At 40.2% G+C, this 21,360-nt stretch overlaps 2 protein-coding genes across 4 annotated transcripts; both read right to left on the reverse strand.

The window, feature by feature from the left end:
- Nucleotides 1-1,316: 1,316 nt before the first annotated feature.
- On the reverse strand, nt 1,317-8,436 carry stap2a (signal transducing adaptor family member 2a). Of its 2 annotated transcripts, none has more exons than XM_085142019.1 (11): nt 8,191-8,436; nt 7,266-7,337; nt 7,061-7,180; nt 6,913-6,969; nt 6,677-6,828; nt 6,446-6,577; nt 6,271-6,340; nt 3,099-3,201; nt 2,924-3,019; nt 2,715-2,846; nt 1,317-2,629 (listed from the first exon to the last, which is right to left on the reverse strand). In XM_085142019.1, exons 1-11 carry the CDS (start codon nt 8,434-8,436, stop codon nt 2,574-2,576), a joined length of 1,236 nt encoding a protein of 411 aa, XP_084998145.1. In that variant the 3' UTR covers nt 1,317-2,573. The 2 variants fall into 2 exon arrangements, with proteins under 2 accessions (XP_084998145.1, XP_084998146.1); XM_085142020.1 differs by lacking the exon at nt 8,191-8,436 and adding an exon at nt 7,448-7,561.
- Nucleotides 8,437-8,620: 184 nt separating this feature from the next.
- Nucleotides 8,621-20,840, reverse strand: LOC146497910 (endophilin-A2-like). 2 transcript variants are annotated; one of them, XM_085142021.1, is made up of 9 exons: nt 20,463-20,840; nt 15,808-15,876; nt 15,437-15,653; nt 15,053-15,186; nt 14,644-14,802; nt 12,414-12,517; nt 11,920-12,053; nt 11,757-11,816; nt 8,621-11,078 (listed from the first exon to the last, which is right to left on the reverse strand). In XM_085142021.1, exons 1-9 carry the CDS (start codon nt 20,505-20,507, stop codon nt 10,891-10,893), a joined length of 1,110 nt encoding a protein of 369 aa, XP_084998147.1. In that variant the 5' UTR covers nt 20,508-20,840; the 3' UTR covers nt 8,621-10,890. The 2 variants fall into 2 exon arrangements, with proteins under 2 accessions (XP_084998147.1, XP_084998148.1); XM_085142022.1 differs by lacking the exon at nt 11,757-11,816 and having other exon boundaries at nt 20,463-20,838.
- Between the last annotated feature and the right edge of the window lie 520 nt (nt 20,841-21,360).

Here is a 21,360-nt window from a genome sequence, read left to right on the forward strand (position 1 = left end):
AAACACTCGAATCACAAGTTAATCTCTTACCTGCGCACGGACACACCCCAAGGTTTCCTCTAAGAAAAAAAATAGTCCCAGCACCTGTTTACGACATATTTCACCACCGCTTCACGGACAGTTTGATAGTTTAAAAAACAAAAACAAACAAACAAGGCAAAATCAAAAACTCCCACATACCTTTAACAAACACTCACTAAAAGTGTGAACAACTGAGACTAACGTCTAACGTACCCCAGAGGTGTCAGACGTTGGCCGTAGCCAGCAGCTTCACTGAGGTTTATTATCTGCAAGCTCGCGTCTAAAAATCAGCGACCGCAAAAAAAATTAAAAAGAAAAGGCGCTCAAGCAACGGCTCAGCAGCCCGTCAGCCTCCAGGGAGTGTTTCTAAAGACAGAGCGGTGATTCGTTTCTGTCCACAGCCTCTCTCAGCGGTAATATCCCGCGGTCGGTGAAAGGATCTGAATGGCCGGGGCTCCTACTCCGGACAGCCGCGCAGGGTTTTTTTTTTTTACTAGTCCCCCACACCCCTTCAGAGTGTGGCGGAAGGCGCTGACCTCTGGTCTGATTAAATGTTCGTTATAGTACTACTACTGTCGGTAGAGGGCACAGCTGACTCCAGCTGGGCGGATCAGGTAAACCGTAAAAACACCTGGCAGCGTGTCCAAACAGGAGTGATGAAGCAATGCAACATAGCAGGGCGGCGTGTTGTTATCTGCCCTCCACGATGGAAACGATGTATTTACATTAATGCCACCATCATCTCCCTGCATGTGCAATATTCTGGCACTATAATAATCCTGCACATGCACAGAAATATGAAAAGCGCAGAGAACTGATGCATATTTGTTATGATCTTATAGTTACATTTTATTGAGACGCCACAAATAAAGAGAGAGGTTGTAGAGAGAGGGGAGATAGAGGGTTAGCCACTTTGTTATTAAACAAAGAAGCATGTTTGACAAGGTAAATAGAATGATTTTTCTTCAAACTTAGCAAAACCTCAAACCTCAAACAAAAAAAATATTCTCCTTGCTTCCAATTGAAACCAAATGTCTAGCCGTATTTCTAGCAAGACATTTCTAACCGTTTAAATGTGTAGAAACTGTCGATTACATATTAACATTTATTTCTGATAGTTGTCGAGATTGTGGAAGGACTAAAATCGCAATAATCCCCATGTTAATGCCTTAACTTTTAACCTAAAATATTTTTAAAGGAAAAACAGGGCAATAATAGTCTTTCTAATCATCAACTTATAGTATTGATAAATTCCATTGTTATCTCGATAACAAGAGGTCTTAACTCACAACGGATCCATGCAAAAACACATTTAATTCTTCAGATATCCAACTACCTTTGATAATAATAAAGTAGACGAGACAATCATGTACCAACATACAAGAAACTGTTCACTGCAAGACATTTAAGAGTCATTTGACACTGACCTGTAAACGTTTTTTACACGTAGAGTTACTTGTCGTTGTTTGAGCACCTTCAGACCTATAATCAGTTAACTGTAGTGCAGCTGAAAAAAAAAACCTATAACAAAAGTTTCAGGTTTTCTCTGCAAAGTAAAGGGGTTGACCTATTGTAAGTGATTGTGCTCAGGGTCATGGGACAGACGTACCACAAGAGGGCGCCCTCACTTATGACTACAGTAGACTGATTTTTTTTTTCTTTTTCCCTTTTTCTTACAGAGGAACAGAAATCATCTAGTTACAGTCTGTGGTTTCCAGGCAGGTCTGGTCAATCATAGCACCATACAATAGCACGTACACAAGAGAAGAGAATAAGGAAACACGCACAACACAGTTAAAGTTGAGCTGTAAATGAGCTACATTGTATCAACAGCAGTGTTAATGGTTGCTTATCAGTCAGATGTAGGACTCGGAGCAGGCAGGCAGAGAGTGTGCAGCTAAGTTGTATTGTTATTATTCCAGTCATGCTACATGTAGTGATGTGAATGAGGAGACTCAAGTAGCTGAGCATGCCTGGATTTGTCTCATGTCAGAGTTTGTTGCTTTGGAGTTGATCATGGCAGTCTACATGTTGTTTTTTTTAAGTGGTTTCCAGTGTTGTAGCAGCAGTTTAGCACCCAGTATTTTTTCATTTATTTGTTTGTTTTTTGGCTCAAACAGGAAAACATGAGGCTCAACTGGAGGTCCGATATGTGTCAGTCCTTCTGTGAGTGATTCATAGTTCTTGTGGACTGTATTTTTGCTCGGAGGCAGCTTGTAAACAATATTATGCAACTGGACAACGCGCAAGTGGGTCATTAGCCAACCAGGGCGGGCAGCATTTTGAGAGATTGCATGAATGTAATTGGTGATAACCAGTCGGTCTTGCTCTTAGGGAGCTAGCCAGAGTCAGTTAACTCATGTCAAATCTAACAACATAAATACTAAAACAAACAAACACAGTTTTAAGGTTCCCTAAGAGAAAGTAGTGTTTCTGTAGTCCCTTGTCTTCCACATTGAAGGCACAGGATGAGCACGTAGCTGCAGTGAGAGTAGGTTTGGCACCGAAGATTGAGTATGCTGTGACAGGGAGTCCCTCCCAATGAGTTAAAGTCATTCCTGACTCGCTCGTCTCTTCTCCAGCTTCATTTTGAGCTCCTCATTGAGCGCTGTGGACAACCAGGGATAAACAATTTGGGATTAAAGGACTGCAGATAAACTGCCGCAAATGAAATCAGCACATCTTGTACTCACTCTGTGTGAGAGGTGAAGGGGAGAGGATCAGTCGTCTCATCGGGTTGCTGGGTGAGGCCGGGACTGGTGAGGTCAGAATGCGACGGTCTGGGGCGGGGGACCTGGACAGGGGACTGCTGGAGGACCAACGATCTGCACCAGAATGAGAGCAGTGATCATGATATGCTCTCTGCCTCTCATTGAACATGGTTTATATGACCAGCACAAACCTTGTTTTGGAGGAAGGGCAGGGGCCTTAGGCAGGGGGCTTGAGGGGGCAGTGTGGAGGATCCTCTCTCCGTTCTCATCATTGGCAGAAACATATGCTGATGACATGAACTTAACAAAATTAGTATTAAGAATTTGTTTAAAAAGGTGGGTGAGAAATGTTTAGTAATGCCTCACTTATATTCTCCTCATAAGGCTCCTCGAGTAGGAAAGGCTGAAGAGTTCCTGCTGTTTTCTCTACTAGTGCATCAATGACCTCATGAAGAGTGGCACAGGGGATCTGTAAGAAGATACCTCTGTGTTATAATAATAATAATAACAATAAAAACAATAACATTAACTTAAAACACAGCTACAGTGTGTTTCATAGTTTGGATAACAGCTTTACATTAAAAATAAGTATACATGATCTAGCATACAGACAAATAGTCAATCATATGTTATTGACATACTCGCCTCCATATACTCATTAGATCTAAACTACGGCTAAAAAATAATGGGAGAAAGATGAAGGGAAAGCTAATCTATAAAAAATTTGTTTTCAGCAGTTTCACCCGACCTGATAGGCTGAGGGAAGTTGTTCTAAAGTTTGGGCACTCCAACTTCAAAAGCACCTCAATATCACCTCAGGCTTAAAAGTAAAAACATGGAACAGTTAAAAGAACCTGTTCAGCTAAACTGACAGGCTGACAGCTGCTGTAAGGTCTCGGCATCTCTGCTAAATAAGCAGAGCCTGGCATGTAGAGCTTTATATGTTAACAGTAGAATTTTAAAGTGGATTCTGAACATCACTGGAAGCCAGTGAAGAGCAGCAAAAATAGAGGTGCCTCATCAGGGCCAGTGACTTTTTAATAGCAATCTTAAAGTTGTAAATTGTGAAATGACAGCGACCGATTTTTGCAGCGTTTTTTAAATGAAAGAATCAAGTCTGGATTCCCTTAGAGGTGTATTTCAAATTTCAGTTGCAGGTCAAAAATAATACCAAGGTTTTTAGAAGATCTGATATTGGTGGAGATGGGGGCCAAGAGAAGTTGTCAGGGCTGAACACCAGAGCCTCAGTTTTACCAGTGTTGAGATGGAGAAAATGTAAATACATGCAATTATTAATGGCAGTGAAGCATTTGCTGAGGTAGGAGAGGGCCCTGAGGTTGTTGGGCCTAACAGAAAAGTATAGCGGTGTATCATCAGCATAGCAAAGTAGCTGTTAAGCAGAAGACCGAGGGGTACTGCATATAAACAAACAAAAACCGGTCCAAAGATTGAGCCTTGGAGACTCCACATACAAGAAGCACAAATGAGGACATATAATTGTTAATATGAAGTATAGCCCTGATTCTCCTGCTTTATTCAATCTCTCTACTCAAATTTATAATTTATGTCTTACAGTTCTATTTTCAAATAGTCTTTTTAAGGCCTTCTGTGTGCCAAATATCCACAAAAATCCTCAAAACTTGAAATCTCAAAAAGCTTTAAAAGATTAATGTGAGGACAGAGCTATATTTGATTTTGACCAGCTGTCAGTACAGAGAAAATAACAGCTCTGAAGAGATCTGAAACATCAAGTTTGTATCTGACATCTTGCATACAAACTCTTTTTTTTTTTAATTATCCAACATAGAGCATCATGGTTAAGTAGCTGTGATGGGACTGATTCACAATAAAAGAGGTGAATTGAGATCCGTGTTTTTGATAATCTCATGCCTCAGTCTGATTAGTTGGATTTAAGCGGTTTGATGTTTGCAAAAATAAACAAACAACAACAAACATTTCTTCAATAAAAACACAGCCATGACGTAATGTTAAAACTCTGAACCTATAACAGTAAGGTCTATGAGCTAAATTTTGGCTCTGTGCACCACCACGATCGATTTGAAATGATGCAAATAAACTCTTTGACTCTTAACTTTGATTCAAGAGATTTAACAAAAATAAATAGCATTGCCCATATAGAAATTACATCCATTTTTTTTATATAAAAGGCTTAAACATTGTTTTCAGAGGGATTATTTTCAGTGCTTGAATGCAATCCTTTGCATACAAGGATTCTCTGTTGTCTGGAACTCATGGATATCACCAAACAATGTGGTTCCTTCTCTGTGATGCTCTGCCAGGCCCTTATGTGCAGCTGCTTTTGGTTGCTGCTTGTTAGTGGATTTCTGGAATTTTCTTTCCTTGCACAGGTGAAAAGCATGCTCATTTGAATGGAGATCCCGAGACTCACTCAACCACTTTCATTTCACTTCTCTGGCTTATCAAGCTCCTGGGTTACTTTTGCTATAACCTTTTCAAACTGTACCTTTTTTACTCAAAATGTATACATCTATTTCAAAGTTCACCTACTTACTTCTATGAGCAGTCATATCATCAGTAAACACTGGTGGACTTTGTTCCACTGGCAGCCATGCATGCACATGCTATAATGCTAATTCTGGTGTATTATACAGCCGATGTGATCTACTTTGGATCGTGTGCTGTTATTTTCCTTCTGCCCACTCTTCCCGTTCTTGAGATAAAAGTTCATCTTGGTTTAATTTTAGCAAGTAATCTTATTCCACAATAATATATTTCTTTCTGTTTCCAAGCAAAGTCTAATCTGATCTTATTGTTCTTAAACGTAAACGGTGGTTTTTGTGTCTTGCCATAAACCGTCTGCACATTCGTGAAGGCGTCTCTTGATTGCAGGCTTTGACAATGATACACTTACAGTGCCTCCTCGAGTGCTCTTGACTGGCTAGATGTTGTGAAGGGGTTTTTAATCAGTTAATTCCACAATCATCCACTTTACTTGTCTGTTATAGTCTTTAACATCTTTTAGTGTTGCTGAGCTGGAGAATAAAAGTATTTTTAGAAGCAGGTTTCGCCATTTGAAAGCCATAGCGATGACACTTGTGGCAGTTATTTACATGTGTCATCTGACCTAACTTTGATGGTCACTGAGATATAAAAGAATCAGCAGTCAAATCTGATAAACATTTTAAAAATGTGCTGACTTAACACCAAAATAAGATTTAAAATCACTGTTTTGTTACCACTTTTACTTGTGGTAGAAGTCTTGTATCTCCTAAATGAAAAAAGGCACCCATGTCCACAATGTGTAATTACTCTTGAGCCTGTGAAAATGCTGTAGTTTCTAAATGGCTGATGCATTAATTGTTAAAATCCTTCCTTTTCCTTGTGTTTACATTAATCACACCATTCCTGATCCACTGTGGTGTACACTAGAAACATTAAACCTCTTCTCCTTTTCCTAATACTCATGAATCTGAAAGTAGGTCAGTTATACTAACATGTTTTACATTCCTCTTATGAAATGTTGTAAAACTGTAACTGATGACACTTTTGCACTTACAGGATTTTCAACATCAATGACATAACCACCTTGGTCCCTCTGTGTGACTCTGTAATGTCTGAAAACTGACCTGGAGCCACAAAAAAGAAAAAGACAGCATGTAATGATATTCTAGATAACCTTTGGTGTTTGTGATTTTGTAACTGCGGTATTCAGATATTCAGAATGTGTTTACCCGTTGAGATCCTGTCGAGTAGTAACGGCCAACGAGCATCCGTCTCTGCCTGGACGAAGCAACATGTTGCCACAGTCTGGGTGTCTCTCTAAAAGGACTTCAGCCTCCGTGCGGGACACGGGCCGAAAACATCTGCAGATGAAACACACAGTATTACAGGTAATGTGGTGATATGCCAAAGCCACTTTAGCTGCAGTGTATCTTCTCTATGTAGCACAGAGGAGCGCTCACGGTGGGATCTCTCCTACTAAAGGAACGGAGAGAGGCGAAGGAGGAGCTCGTGCAGGATTGCGACTTCTCCGCCTGGCTCTTTCTTTGTCCACCACCTCCTGTAGCATTTGTAGCTGCCCCGGCAGCAGTGTGAGATAGGATGGTACATTCAGCTGTAATTGGACAGGAAAAACATGTGAGAGGCAGGCTGGTACAGGGACGCAGGGACAGCAGCTGTGTAAAAGATTAACACCTACATCTATAACAGAGTAGAGGAATCCTTTCCACAGCTCCCGTGATTCCAAGTTTGGTGCCTGGAAAAGACAGCAGCAGCATTTCCTGTCTCAGCAAAGATTTGTTAATTTTAGCATCTTTGCGTCTGAGTGTGTGAGCCAAGTGGCTTACTGTGAGTTTGGTCTCTCCATCCTTCATTTGGAGGATGAGCCTAGCTGCCTCTAGGTTTCTGTCCCGGCTGCAGTCATCCTTTAGGGACACAAAGCCGCTGAGGTCCAGCTTCTCCACATACTGTTGCACACATAATTATATTTTAGTGCCAGCACACTATTATATGAAAAAAGACACACAAGATGCTATATAATCTGGAACTTACATGAGTGTCCTTGGCGTTGTTGAAGAAATACAAAGAATTCCCACACAGGCACGTCCACAGCCGCCTGGATGCCTGTCACATACAGATGGACACACAGACCTGAACTAAAAATGTTAAACCAAAAAGGGCCAGTGCTGTCTTCCCTGTCAGTGTAATGGATATTTTCTTTTTATCACCCCCACATTTCCTGTCCCTGGAGATGGCTGTAGTGAGTGAGCCTCAGCTGCTGTCACTCTGTGGCCATGGATCACTGCGACACCCTGCACCTGAGCCATGCTCACATTACATGTCCACATTGCATTAAAAAGGAGCCTAATCAGAGAGGGGTAGGACACCTGGGGAGTGTCTTCTTTATCGTCTTCCCTATAAATAAAGCTAATACGTGAAAGTATCCTTGGTCAGAACTGCCAATTTCTCTGTGTAACTTTATTTGAAATCTAGGATATGTATTTCAGAGATCAGACTGGCGGATCAATAATTCAAAAGATTGAGTGTCTGTGAGTCAGCTAATGGATTCTGAGTGGAAACACTTGGCTGGGGTACCGTTTGTGACAATCAGATGCCCCGTTATCAACAAAATACAGCCCTGTTCGATTAATGTGGCAACCGAAATAACATGTAATGTTTGACAGCAGTCGTGATTTCTGTCATTCAGACGCTGTGATTAGATGCTACATCGTTGCATGCTTTGCCTCCAATATGCTTCACCGCTGTGTGAACTAAATAAATCCCCGCCAGCAGCAGCAGTGCAGTTTCGCCTCACCCATTCTCGCACAATAAGGAAGTTGACAGCTCTCTGGGAATGGTGGCTCAGCCGGTGTGCGGTCCATACACACACATACACAACCACCGACCCCGACTTCCAGCATCTACAGGACGCGCCGAAACCAAAATACGGCAATTAATGTGCACTGGGTGAGCCTACCTTTTCTTTCGGTCCTCGCTTCTCCAGGTACCCTTCGTAGTAACAGGGCGGGAGCTGTGCCCGCTGCCCCCCTGGTCCGGAGCGCTGCCTGACGGGAGCAGCCGCCATGAGTGTCGCTGGCTGGCCACCGAACGAGGACAAAGGGGCGCTGAGTAATTCGGGGACTGACACGCCTTCCCCGATGAGATAGTGCCGTGGCAATAATCCAACAGCTGGCTGATGCAGCCTGCTGTGTCTGGGGGTCATGCAGACGGGTGGTTATAGAGATTAAAAATAGGATGACTGGGGGATGAAGTCTCAAGTATTGAGATGTTTACTGAGCAAGAAAAAAAAGAGCATTTCTCGAAACGTCAAAATATGTATTGTGTGATAATCAACGGAAAAAAAAAAATCAAAACAAAAACTGTAGCAGTTTAGTTTTACACAGACACACGGGACAAATTACTTAACATTTATTTAAAGAAGCAAATGGACAGCATTCATTCATACACTGCATTAATTATACAATACACAAGATTACATTTAGCATAGAGGTAATTCATACATCCTAAACATAATCCAGGATAATCCCACTTTTAGTCTCAACATTTCTCCCTATTGTGTCACAGTTACAAAAAATGAGGCATTGTATATGGCAAAAGCTAGAATGAAAAAAAAAAACATACAAAAAGTTAGACTACTTTCACAGAAAATTCAAAAGCATGCATGATGGGGGAAAAAAGAAATAAAAGGTTTGTTTCCACAGTAAGTGCAGCAGCTGACAAAAGCTGATGTTAGCCCTTTGTTCTTCATGAATATTATTACAAGCTACTGAACAGCTCAACCTGAGCCCCTGAGTCCCTGACCCTCCTCCTCTCCTAAACTTGGGAAGGGGGCTTTTGATTATGTGTAATGAGGCATGTAAACCCACACCTGAACCACAGTTATTAGTCTGCTATGCCAACCCCCCGGTGCAATGCATACCACTAATAACAGAGCACAGATGCAAGCAAAACATTAAGAGGTATCTACTGTGATAGCAATGATGGTATTATGGACTGGGAGACTGAGCCTCAGAGGCACCGTGGGCTTGGGATGGGGTAGATAATGAGAAAGGGGGTAGGGGCACAGGGGCAGGTGGTGAATAACGCATAGTGGGGGAGGGCATAATCCAGTGCTGTGTGCCCTTGCCTGCTGAAAAGACCTGTCTGTTCCACTCTCAGTTTAAATGGAGATGGGAGAGATGAGTGGGGCAGGGGGCGGCCTAACAAGGGGATCATGACAAGAGGAGAAAGTTGGCATTCTAGTGAACAGCACAGACCATGACAGTTCATAGTTTGCTTGTAATAGGCTTAATTGGAACTGAAACCAGCCATTGTGCAAAGGTCCTTCCTTATTATTTGTAAATTCAGTACACAGTCACTGGAAGATAGTAACCCCCATCAGGTCTGATGCAGTTTCGGCCTAAAAACTGAGGCAGGTACAAAAAACACCAAACACACATCAGATTAAATTCCACGCATCAAATTGGAGGTTAGAATAATAAGGCCAAGCTCACCCGAGCACTGACGTGGAAAATGCACCAGTGACAGAAAGTTCATGAAACAAACAGCTGAATTAAAAAAAAAAAAAAAAAAAAAAAAAAATCCCACACAACATTATGAGTGACACTGCCAGCAGTATCAATAGAGCCTGAGAAAACAGGAACTAAAAGAACATGGTTTTGGCTTTGGTGTAACGTTGCACAACATGAACGGTGGGATGCTGCATGTAATCCTCTGAAATATCAACACAATTGTGCACACGAACAGCCCTTTGCATTTTGGAAAATTAAAAAAAAAATTTCTTTGGCATCCATGTTGAATAAAATGAGGGCAGTATGATCTAGGTTGTAAGTAAATGAATTCACCGATAACTTGATAACCTGCGTTACATAAATAATTTTAAATTGTAATTTTTAGAGTTTAACTGCAATTCTTTTTGTTAATGCTAAAACTACCAATGTTTAGAAAAACGACATCTATTGACTCACTCACGCTGTTTCAACATCTGCAAACTAAAACTTAGGACAAACTACCCAAAATAGACTTGGTAAGAAACATCCAACAAACATCACATGATAGTGTTGCTGAATAAGGAGCTAAGAAGAAACTCTGTGACCACTAGAGGGCGGCAGAGACTAAACATTGATAAAGGGAAGCCAGTCCTCCATGTTGACACACAGTACTAAGGCCTTAAGGTACAGAGATTAAAAATGGGAGTGTATGAATAGTGATTAGAGGAACGCATGCATGTGTGTAGTACCAATAAGAACAATGCATAGAACGAAACGTAATATTCTGAGTATAAAAACAGGATAAGAAAAATAAAGTAGTTGCACTTAAGAGTTTGTAGACCATTTCTTCCCCAAACACCATTCTCTCTCAGCATTTCTTATTCCGTCCTGGTGATAGAGGTGTAGTGTAAAAAGTGCACAGGTGCATAGAGAATGGCTATGAAACTCAGGATATGACAGAAGCACCCAAATATTACAATATAATTTGGCTCATCGAACATTCCTCTGCCCTTGATGTTTTTACAAATCTGTGTGTACTCTTTAACCTTGAGATACAAAAAAATATTGGTCATCGTCTTGATATTTACTCTTTATATAATCTTTGTTATCAAGAGATCTGGTAATCCTTTATCCTCCACTTTTCATAATCTTAACCCCTGCTGTTTTCAGTGTGGCAGAGGGACCATCACTTCAACATAGTTGGTGGGGAAGTATCCTGATTTTCCATGGAGGCTTCCTTCATACCAGTTCTCATCGATTTGAGAGACCAATTTAATGATGTCACCCTCCTGGAAGCCCAGCTCTCCATCATTCTCTGGCTCAAAGTCATACATGGCCTTACAGCAAGGCTCAGCTGAAGAAAGAGACAGAGGCACAGAGATGGAGAAAGGGAGAAAAACAAAACAAAAAACAAATACAGTTATTCCATGGAAACAATTTCCCTTCAACGAGGTTAGTATATTCTCCTTTGAAAGGTTTTCATTATAGGGAATTTAACACCAATATTTTCCAGTCCACTCTGTAGCCATGAAGTCCAAGTCATAAAAACAGGAAACATAAAGACTTTTAAGTTAGTCACCAGTGTGCTTAAGGAGAATCCTTCTGAACCTCAAGAAATCAATGCAGGAGTACAAATCAGGCTACATATTTTCCCCATTATTTTCTTCTCTTTTGTCTGAGAATTGATTCAGACTTTAAACTGCAAATTAAATATTTGGGTATATCACGATTGTTTTTTTTTCTTGAGATTCAGAAGATTCAGTCATCTGTGCACTAAGCTGTCAGATACATACAACTTCATACATAATACCATAATCAATAGTTATTTAAGATGTGTTTTTGTTTGCCAATGAATGAATGTATCTGCAGCCTTGGTTATTAATTGACCCACCAATCACAGTGTAGCAAAGCTAGTGAGACACTTCACACTAATGCATAAACTTTTCTGCTACAAAGATGTGCAACAGGCTGAGTAGTAGTAGTAGTTTTAAGTTCAGTGCAAGTGACACATTTTCTTCCTCTGTCCACTCACGCCGTCTGTTCTTGATGGACGGTCTTTGGAAGGATGGCCCTTGATACTGTGCTGTGTTTGCTTAATGTTGCAGAAGGAAAGACACATCAGCCATATGAATGAGATGCACGCACACACACGCACACAATATGAAGAGGGAAAAAACAGAAAGAAAGAAGTGTACCAGAAGAGTAAGCTGGAGGGCTTGAAGCGGATGAAGAGTATCCTCCGTTTGAGTGTTCTACTTCTCCAAAATCAAAGGCTGGTTTGGGTTTGGGTGTGTACTCTTGTCTTGGGCGAGACTGAGCATCATTTACCCTGCAAACAATCAGAATCACAAACCATTACCTCTTTGAGCTCACAAGTAGAGGATGTGCCAATACAAATACAACCATGCTAACAAAGAGTTAGCCGATCTTATTTTGGGCTTTAATCCAATCACAAAAACTAGACACATTTTATTAAAAGAAAACAAAATGATCTAAAGTTCTAAACTAAGCTGATATTTTGTTTCTCTAACAGAAAAACAAAAAAAACAAAACATATTTTGCAGCTTGGTATTCATTGGATGTAATCAGATGGACAAAAGATACGGCTGAATCATCCTGTCATAAGCCAGAGGACGAAGCCTCAACATACAAAAGGCATGCCACTTTCCAAAAATAGTCTGGTGCTGACCTTTCTCTCAGTTTGTCAGAAAGCTCCTCCATGATCTGTGTGGCCTGTCTGTGATACTGCAGCAGAGACTCCACAAAAGACGACAGCTGACTCACCTGCTCCACCTACAAAGGCAGAAACATGAGGAGTATTTAAAAAACAGAAAAAAGAAATGAAAACATGGTGAGTGTTTTAAGTGTGACTTGTATTCTTGTCATTTGTTAATCCTCGTGAAAAAAGCTTTGAATTGTCCACTGATGGCACGAAAAACAGCAAATACCACACCAAACAGGTTTGACGGGTTTCACGTAACTGCACAGCACATTGGAAAAAACAAGGCAAGTCAGCTGATACGTACTGTCCTTAAATACGTGTGTGTTTTGATGTTGGAGAACCTGTGAGCTGCCAACTACATGTATTTCCAAAACACGTAACAGTGAAACAGTTGGGCAATGTAATTTCACATGGTTCTCATGTTCGCTACGTAGTTTCTTATGTAACTTGCCACTCTTTTCTCAGTTTAGTGCTACTGTATTAATGCACCATTACAGACTTTAACAAGTAATCCATCAGCATACCATTGCATTATGATACATTTCCTCCTAGACTTAGATCTGCAAGTACTGGTACACAGATAGCTTGACAGCCACAAAATCTGCCCTAAATCATTATTCTTGCTAAAATGATTAAAGACGACTATAGACTAAATAATCATGTTTGTTGACACTAAAATAGGTTAACAATTGGTCAAAATTAAAAGCTACTGCTGCTTTTAAACTCACTGGGGATCTCTTGTCACAATACATTCAGTCTCTATAACAGTATTGTTCATTATGCATGATGCTGATAGTGCTGTAGAATAACAAAGAGTGTCTCACTGGCACTCCTGCAGATATATAATCTAAGTTTATACAGTCTTCCTACAGGTTAATCATTTTGGTCTTACACAGAGCCACAAATGTGGCATTAATCACATCAATGCTTTTGTTACATCAGACTCATTAAACCAGACGTTCCCAAAGTGTGGGGCCCGCCCCCTAGGGGGGGCGCAGAGCCATTGCAGGGGGGGCGCGGCATGAAAAGGGAAAAAAAACAAAAAAACAACGCTTGGACACTGCTAGCACGGGCGCCCACACGAACGCAAAGCAGGAGATGAAGCATAGCTGAATATGTTTCCAAACCAACTTCATTCTATGGTGAAGCATATCTTCCCTTTGGTTTCACCTGCACAAGTGCCGAGGTAGGTCTCCCTGCAGGATTGGTTTTCCCTTCGTTGGGAGCAGCGCTGGGCTGTTTAAATCACGGACAAACAGTATCCCACATTCTTGATTTGTAGTTCACAAACACTTGTTGTAATGACTAACTACTCCTGACATTTTGGAGATGTTAGCTCTTTGTACAGTAAAGTTACAGTGGGATACAAATAACATCAGGCTCATCCTGCCACAATTTGTTCCCCGGTTCAAATCACGGACAAACAGCATCCAACAGTTGTTTATGTTTTTGAACCCATTTTGCAGAGGGATTTTTTGAAAAATGTATTGATAGCAATGATGAATATTATTACACAGGAAAAAAAAAAACAACTACATGTAAAATAATTACACCATGACGCCTCTGCCTTTCTAAATGGAGGGACAGTAACTGCGTGGGTATGTAAGCGTGTAAAACCTGCAGATAGTCAGATTAACAGTATTTCGTCTCTGTCTGCCATTCTGCAATTCATCTCATGTAAACAATAACGTGCACACAGCGTGAGGTGAAAAAAGGCACATACCTTTGACATTGCGTGACGAACTCTGTATTCCTCGTCCACACGTAAACGCAAAAAAGGAGTTTTAAAAAATCTCTGTTCTCAGTGATTCGAAACGCCGTTTACGTGTGGACGAAACAGCTGCGTTTTCAAAAATACCTGTGTAGGTGTGGACGTAGCGTAAAAGACTTAGTAGTTTATTTTCTTACTACCTGTCATTTATTGCAGATTACTTGTATTTGCTTAATTGTTTACTAAATGTTTGAGGTGTGAAATAAACCGCAATGGAGCAAAATATGGGCGTGTGTGGTTGGAGGATGTGTTCGTGCGTGTGCGCGCGAGGGGGGGCGCGAACATTTTTCTTGTAAAACAAGGGGGGCCCAGCAAAAAAAGTTTGGGAACCACTGCATTAAACAATGTCAGGTTTTCTTACAACTATCTGTTGAAGGAACTTGGCGCTGCAGTTCTAAAAGCCACATTGTACTACTTAATACTCACATCTGTCTCCAGGAGGTTGTGCATTGAGCGCTCAGCCAGTTCTTTGGACTCGTCGAACTTTTCCAGGGCCTGCCTGATCTCTTCATCTTGGATTTTACCTTGACGTTTCTTTTTATAGTCATAGTCTAGACGGCGGCCCTCCAACTTCTTCAGGTGGAACTGCAAAGTGGGGGTGGGAGATTAGTGTTACAATTAGGAGGATGAAATTTCACAGAATATATACTATCATACAAACATCAAAAGATTTTCACTTGTTCATAACTGCTTTGACAAATGTTCTTTCTCATTAGTGTAATTCAATGTCAGCTTGGATTCTGAATACGTTTTTATAACATTGTAAATCACATGCAGACTGCAGAGCTCATTAGTGAATGCCTAGGCCTGTATGCGCAGAATCTTTTGAGTCTACCTGAATGTCTTTGATGTCCTTTTCAGCGATTCCCTGCAGTGGGTCAATAAAGTTCTGCTTCACATCAATATCCAGCGCATCCTTGACCTCAGCCAACCTCTTCATTGACTCTCCTGCATCTATAAGAGCCCCACCTGTGGAAAATGCACACGCAATTAGCATGAGCATGCCTAAGATAATATGAGTCATGTAATTAGCAACAATCAAACACAACAAAGCCCCCAAATTAACCATGTCTGCCGGCAACCCCCTCACAAATGCACACAACTCCCCTATCATACTGTCCACATTCTTGTGTCTTTTCCTAATTTAAAGCATATGCTATCAAGTATAACATGCCTCTTCTACCTTATATCTTTTCCTGCTATTAACTGCTCTTCTTACCAAAGTTGCTACTCTCGCCGATTTCATGTCCATATTTAGTCATACACTCCCCCAGCAGGCCCTCAGCCTGGGGGTAGCCTGGACTGTTGACCTGCCCACGGATTTTGGAAACTGTGGAGAGCATGCTAAGCTTAGCTCTCGTTGCTGGATTAGGCTGGATGTACTCTGATGTTTTATTGAGGACTTCCACTACTGCTTTGCTAGTAATATCAGCTTTCTGGTGGCACACAAGAAATGAAAAAAATTAAATGCAAGTTGAATGCCATTAGGGCCACTTATGTAAATCAAAGGAAGCTGGAGGAAATCATTTCAACAAGCTAATGCAACTTAAACACATGAGCTGTAAGTATTATGTGGAATGCATTAAATACCCTTTCAAGGTCCTTGAAGTCTTCATCCAGTTTGGTTCCCTCTGCACCTCCAACCTTCTCACTCATCAACTGTGAACCCAGAGCAAACAAAAAAATGCAACTGACTGAAATTAACATTCTTACTGGCCTTCACGGAGGATTACGAAGACTGAAAAAGAAAAATATTTCATATAAAATTTCTATTGATATCCCTGTGAATGTTTCTGAAAACTGTAAGCCACTTTTTCTACAAAAGTTGTAAACATTCGAGCTTGACAAATTCTGGCTTCTCTAAATAATCTCCAGAGAATCTAAAATGCTGGTTGTCTGCGCCAACACAAAATGCCTAACCCTTTGCATACAACTCTATCCACTTCCAGATCCAAGGACACCTGTGTTTTTAGAATAGAATAGAATAGAATTCAACTTTATTGACATTGCACATGTCACAGGTACAAGGCAACGAAATGCAGTTTGCATCCATCCAGAAGTGCTTTAGCCATGATATAGATATATTAGAATATATATTAGCAATAATATAGATATGTGAGTATATTACAGAAATGGGTCTATTATGGTATGTTATAATGTACACGATATGAAGTATGTTATGAATATGCTATAACTATAAGTATGTACAGGCTGTAGTGAGTACAAGTTATGTACAGGCTATGAACAAATATGAAAAACTATACAGAAATCTGAGATATACAGTTATACAGAAATGTGAACTATGCAGTTTATAAACAGTTGTAGGATTAAAAATTATCGTATATACAGAATGATTATTTACACAGAATTATACAGTAGTGCAGTTAAGATAAGTGAAATATGTGGATAATTTCTACAGAGGCTATATAAAGTGCTAGTGGTTGTGAGTGGTGGCTCAGTCCATGTTATTATTGTGTGTATGAGGGTACAGTTGTCCATTGTGTGTGTAGGTGGTTGAGGGTGTGTGTATGTCCAGTCCATGTGTTAACGTGGGTCAGATGTCAGGAGGCAGAGTTCAGGAGTCTGACAGCTGTGGGGAAGAAGCTGTTCCAGTACCTGGTGGTCTTAGTCCGGAGGCTCCTGTAGCGCCTCCCAGAGGGCAGGAGGGTGAAGAGTCCATGTGATGGGTGACTGGGGTCTTTGAGGATTTTCCCAGCCCTTTTCAGACACCGCTTCCTGTAGATGTCCTTTATGGCAGGAAGTGGTGCTCCGGCGATGCGTTGGGCAGTTTTCACAACCCTCTGCAACGCCTTCGCTTTTGTTGCTTTTAAAATTTTGTTGTTTATCTTTCAAGATTTTGTTTTAATTAACTCCCAAGTTCCAATACTTGTCCATTTTCCATGGGGGAAGCAACCTCCTCAGCTCTGTGTGAGGGACTGAGTTCTTTCCTCTTTACTTAGAACCATAATTCCATAAGGAATTATACTAGAAGTTTTCCTTTTTTCCGTCAGGCCAGCACAGACTTTTAGCAGAGTTTCCTACACTACAGCCACATCCATGGATAATTTTAATAATCACAGATGCAGGCTTCGTCTTTCTTCCACTAGGTCTCCTGGCAAGCTAAACAGAGGCTCATTGTGTGTGTGCGCTCTTATTTCAGTTCAGTCCAGTGCAGCTGTCAGCAACACACTACACATAAAACTCTATGAACAGATGGATCGATCAATCTCTCCAGTTTATTGTACACAGGCCTGGCAATGTTTTTTTCTAACCTTCAATGACTCTGAAATTCGCCCTAAGCACCTATCACCAAAGGGTTCATGGGAAATAGATTAGCCCTGGATGTTTCCCTATTTAGAAACTGAAATCAAAGAATCTCTTTGTACCAGATGAGAAGTTGTTATGCACAGTGGGAAGTGAAAACTCATTGCAGCTCTGTGGTTTTCTGCCCTTATAACAAATCTGATCTGAAACTAATCAAAGGCTTGAGTTAAAAATACAACTATTTTTCTGTGCTTTATTGAACACAGACAAACACACATTCCCATTGCAGGCGGGAAAAAAGTGAGTGAACATTTGGCTTTAATAACTCACCGAACCTCCAGCAATGACCTCAAACAAGCAATTAGGTGCAGATCTGACCTTGCAATGTTAGCTTAGCCATCTTCTATTGAGCACCACATGAGACAGTGGCAGGTTTAATTCAGCTTAGTCCAAGAAATGTCTTTGGTCAAAATCATTTCTAAGTTCAAAATGGGCTAATTATAATGAATTATAATGTCAAATGGGGCCCAGAAGGCCCCATTTGAGCTGACATATTTTCTGCAAAAATATGTTGGATGATCCATATGACACCATGAGCCTTATGGATGTACAGAAACAAAACACAGTCTGACAAAATGACTGGCAGTCTCCAAAAACTGGCAAAAAGGGAATACTGTAGCCAAAAGATTCAAAGCACAATGCCAAAACCCTACACACTTCCTCCCTTTCGGGGTCACTGCAGCAGATCATCTCCCTCCGTCTCATCCTATCCCTAACATTCTCGTTTTTCACACCAACACTGAGGATCTCTTCCACCACTAGCTCCATGAATCTCCTCTGTGGTCTTCCTCTGTTCCTCTGGCATGGCAGCTCCATATTATTGGTAAAAACAAAAAACTCTGACCTGGGCCTGCATGTCTGGGGTATTTGTTTGGGATATTTTAATAAGATAAAGGGTAAAGCAACACAAAGTCCTTCTAATAAGAAGCAAATTAAAAATGGCCTCTGAAGAATGGCAGAAATTTGTGCAACACTGGTGGCCACATGCTGAGGAGAGATTAGTCTGTCAAACATAAAGGAAATCTTAATAATCTGAGTAATTAAAGGTGCACTGATTTTTTGATACAATTATGAACAATTCAGCATTTATGTGATATTGCACAGGGATTTGGCACTTCACTTATAAACTGTAAAACATGCTGAAGGGCTTGTTTATTTAGTTGTTTCCTGCAACAGTGGCTATAGGAAATAAAAATTGTGGGGGTTTTTGTGTGGGCAAAGTACTAAAAACAGTAATTTGAAAAATCGCACATTTTATTTAAGATTTAACTTTAAAATGTAAATGTAGAATCTATATGTAATTAATATCTAGGCCATATGACGTAAGTCTGTTAGGCAATTACCTTACACAACTAATAATCTCCACCCCATTTTTTTCTTTTTAAACCTGAATGACAAGATGCTTAGCTGTGCTGGGCCAGGTATGTACAACTCAGATAAAAAATACTCAGTATAAATCTTGTGTGTTTGCAGCCATAGCATATTAAATAATTCTTGATTTTTCTATGACAGGAACTGGTCACTGTTCTGTATAGTTAGCAAACCACTTGTGCAGCTAGTTTAGCAAGAACTGGTTTCTGTGGATTCACCTATCCGTTGTTACAGTACTAACATAACAACTAGATCTGTGTTATTACTTATGAGTTTGAAGCTGGCTTGGGCAGTATCCACATTACTAGGATTCCATTACTTACAATGGAAGACAGACACACCCACCGATGTAAGAGCAATCACTTGACATGATGTTAGCAAAGATGGTACACGGACAACGCAGGTCATGGGCAGGTTTTGCATTTACATCAAAGGGCAGCTATTTATATTTCTCTGATAACAAGCATTACTGTTAATGGATAAGTGAAAGCTGGAGACAAACCCAGTACAATAAATTCATGATGTAACAAGAATGCACAGACTTAAATTTGTGTAATCATCTGAATCTAAGCTTTCAAATCCCTCAGCTGTCTATGTTAACGTGTGCTGCTTCAGTTTTTACATGCTTGTTATGTGACATAGGAGATGCTCAGCAATGAGAAAAGCTAATGTTTAAAACACAGCACTGAACTCTTAAGCTTAGAATTTTATACTTCCTTATTGAAGATGTAAGAAAAAAAAAAAAAAAAAAAAAGAACATTACACCAGATGACTGATGAACAGAATATCTAAGAAATAATGACAGATCATTTTACACAGCTGGGAAACATATGAAAATTTAAACACTTAAAATTAGTTTACTTTTAACTGTTATCATCTTAACAGGACAGCTCATCTGTCTCGGGGTTGTTGCGATACACCAAGAAACAGATAAGAAACCTTAGTTTTGAACAAGACTGGCTAACTGCCCTGCAATGGAAAACAACAAAACACCGAAAAACGAAACGTAAAAACAACCTAAAGGATATCAAGAAACTCCACCCAACGTACGAGGTCTCTGTTTGGGAGAAGGAAAAGAAACCTCCGATTGTCTGCTGCTCTTTTAACGTCAATTTAACAAGAGCACAAGCCAAGTAGTACAAAACTTTGGTAGAAACTCGGTACAAATACTGTTCCCAGGTCTCACTTTCTTAGGGGAAAAAGTAATTTATCAGAAAACAGTGGGTGCATAAATACAAATCGTTAGACTTGAGGAAAACAAAACTTTTATGGAAAGATTAACAGCTGGGTTAACCAGTGCTGTGTCAATGTTTCGCTAATTAGCATTAGCTAAGATAAAGTCAACTATTAACTTTTATGTTAGCCTTTACGTTAGCAACACATTTGTCATATTCTGAAATGTTTAACAACAACATAGCCTGTGGTATGTGCAGCAAGCTGGAGGTGTTTAATTGTTTGTTGTTAAAGTTTTCCGTTCTGCTTAACCAGGTAGTCCGAATGCTACATGGCTAACTAAACGAAAGGCTAATGTTTAACTGTCGCGCGCTTACCTGAGTGGCTTTGTAAATCTGTTTTTTAAATCCTGCGACGGACATCTTTGCAGGTTTCAGCGTTGCCACCTGGACCTCAAAGAAAGGGGGAAACGTATGGAAAGCAGTTGCTCTGAGTTCACAGCACAGACAGCGACTGAGCAATACCTCTCCAAACTTTGGATCGTGGATGAGAAGTTTGCTAAGCAACCACAGTTTCCTGGCTTCAGGTTCGTGTGGGAGGCTCCATCCGGCTGGATAAAGTAGACCAAAGCACTTCGTGTAGACTAATAAATAAAAATACTAATAAACTGCCCACCTTCAGGTATCGTTACTCCATATTAAAACTGCAAGTACTGAAGCCTAAAGGTTGTTTCTCTATTCTAATAAGTAACTGGTCATTCGTTTTTCCACACGATTTCCACTACTGATTCACCTATTATATTTTCAAATAATATTTTATAGCTAAATATAAAAGATTAAATTGCATTTTAAAAAGTTACAAAAAATTCTAAAACTTAATTTGAGGTATTAAATTAATTTACTGAGGACAAAACGAGTTTGTAGGAAGAAAGTCACAGTCAGCTAAAGTGATTTCCTGAACTAACTAATTCTTGCAGATCGATTTTTGTTGTAGATCTATGGTTAATGGCATGTGGAAACTTTAGAGTGTACAGTGTACAAGATCAAGTACATAATGCTCTTGGCTTTTCACGTTTGGTTTTAGCCCACACCGAACGGTAACCATAGAATGCATTTATCAATTATAGTGCATGAATTATTTTTTTTTAAGTGGCAAATTACACTTTTTTTTTTATATACGCAAATTAACCTTACACCAGCACATTCTTGCATCTTGGTGAGCTCACCATGACTCTTCTGTGGATTTAGGCTGTCTGGATTGCTTCTTTACATTCAT

Source organism: Neolamprologus multifasciatus, chromosome 18 (assembly GCF_963576455.1).
Source record: "Neolamprologus multifasciatus chromosome 18, fNeoMul1.2, whole genome shotgun sequence".
In the NCBI taxonomy this organism is placed as follows: Eukaryota; Metazoa; Chordata; class Actinopteri; order Cichliformes; family Cichlidae; genus Neolamprologus; species Neolamprologus multifasciatus.

Bases quoted from the DNA above. Each gene is read 5' to 3' on its own strand.
- stap2a (XM_085142019.1), bottom strand. From the start codon at position 8,436: ATGACCCCCAGACACAGCAGGCTGCATCAGCCAGCTGTTGGATTATTG. The intron at 6,341-6,445 runs GTAAACACATTC...TTGTGGCTCCAG, and splicing joins ACTCGACAGGATCTCAACGG to GTCAGTTTTCAGACATTACA. The intron at 3,202-6,270 runs GTAAGTGCAAAA...ATCTTCTTACAG, and splicing joins TCATTGATGTTGAAAATCCT to ATCCCCTGTGCCACTCTTCA.
- LOC146497910 (XM_085142021.1), bottom strand. From the start codon at position 20,507: ATGTCCGTCGCAGGATTTAAAAAACAGATTTACAAAGCCACTCAG. The intron at 15,654-15,807 runs GTATTTAATGCA...GTGTGCCACCAG, and splicing joins ACTTCAAGGACCTTGAAAGG to AAAGCTGATATTACTAGCAA. The intron at 12,054-12,413 runs GTCAGCACCAGA...GATTGTTTGCAG, and splicing joins TCTGACAAACTGAGAGAAAG to GGTAAATGATGCTCAGTCTC.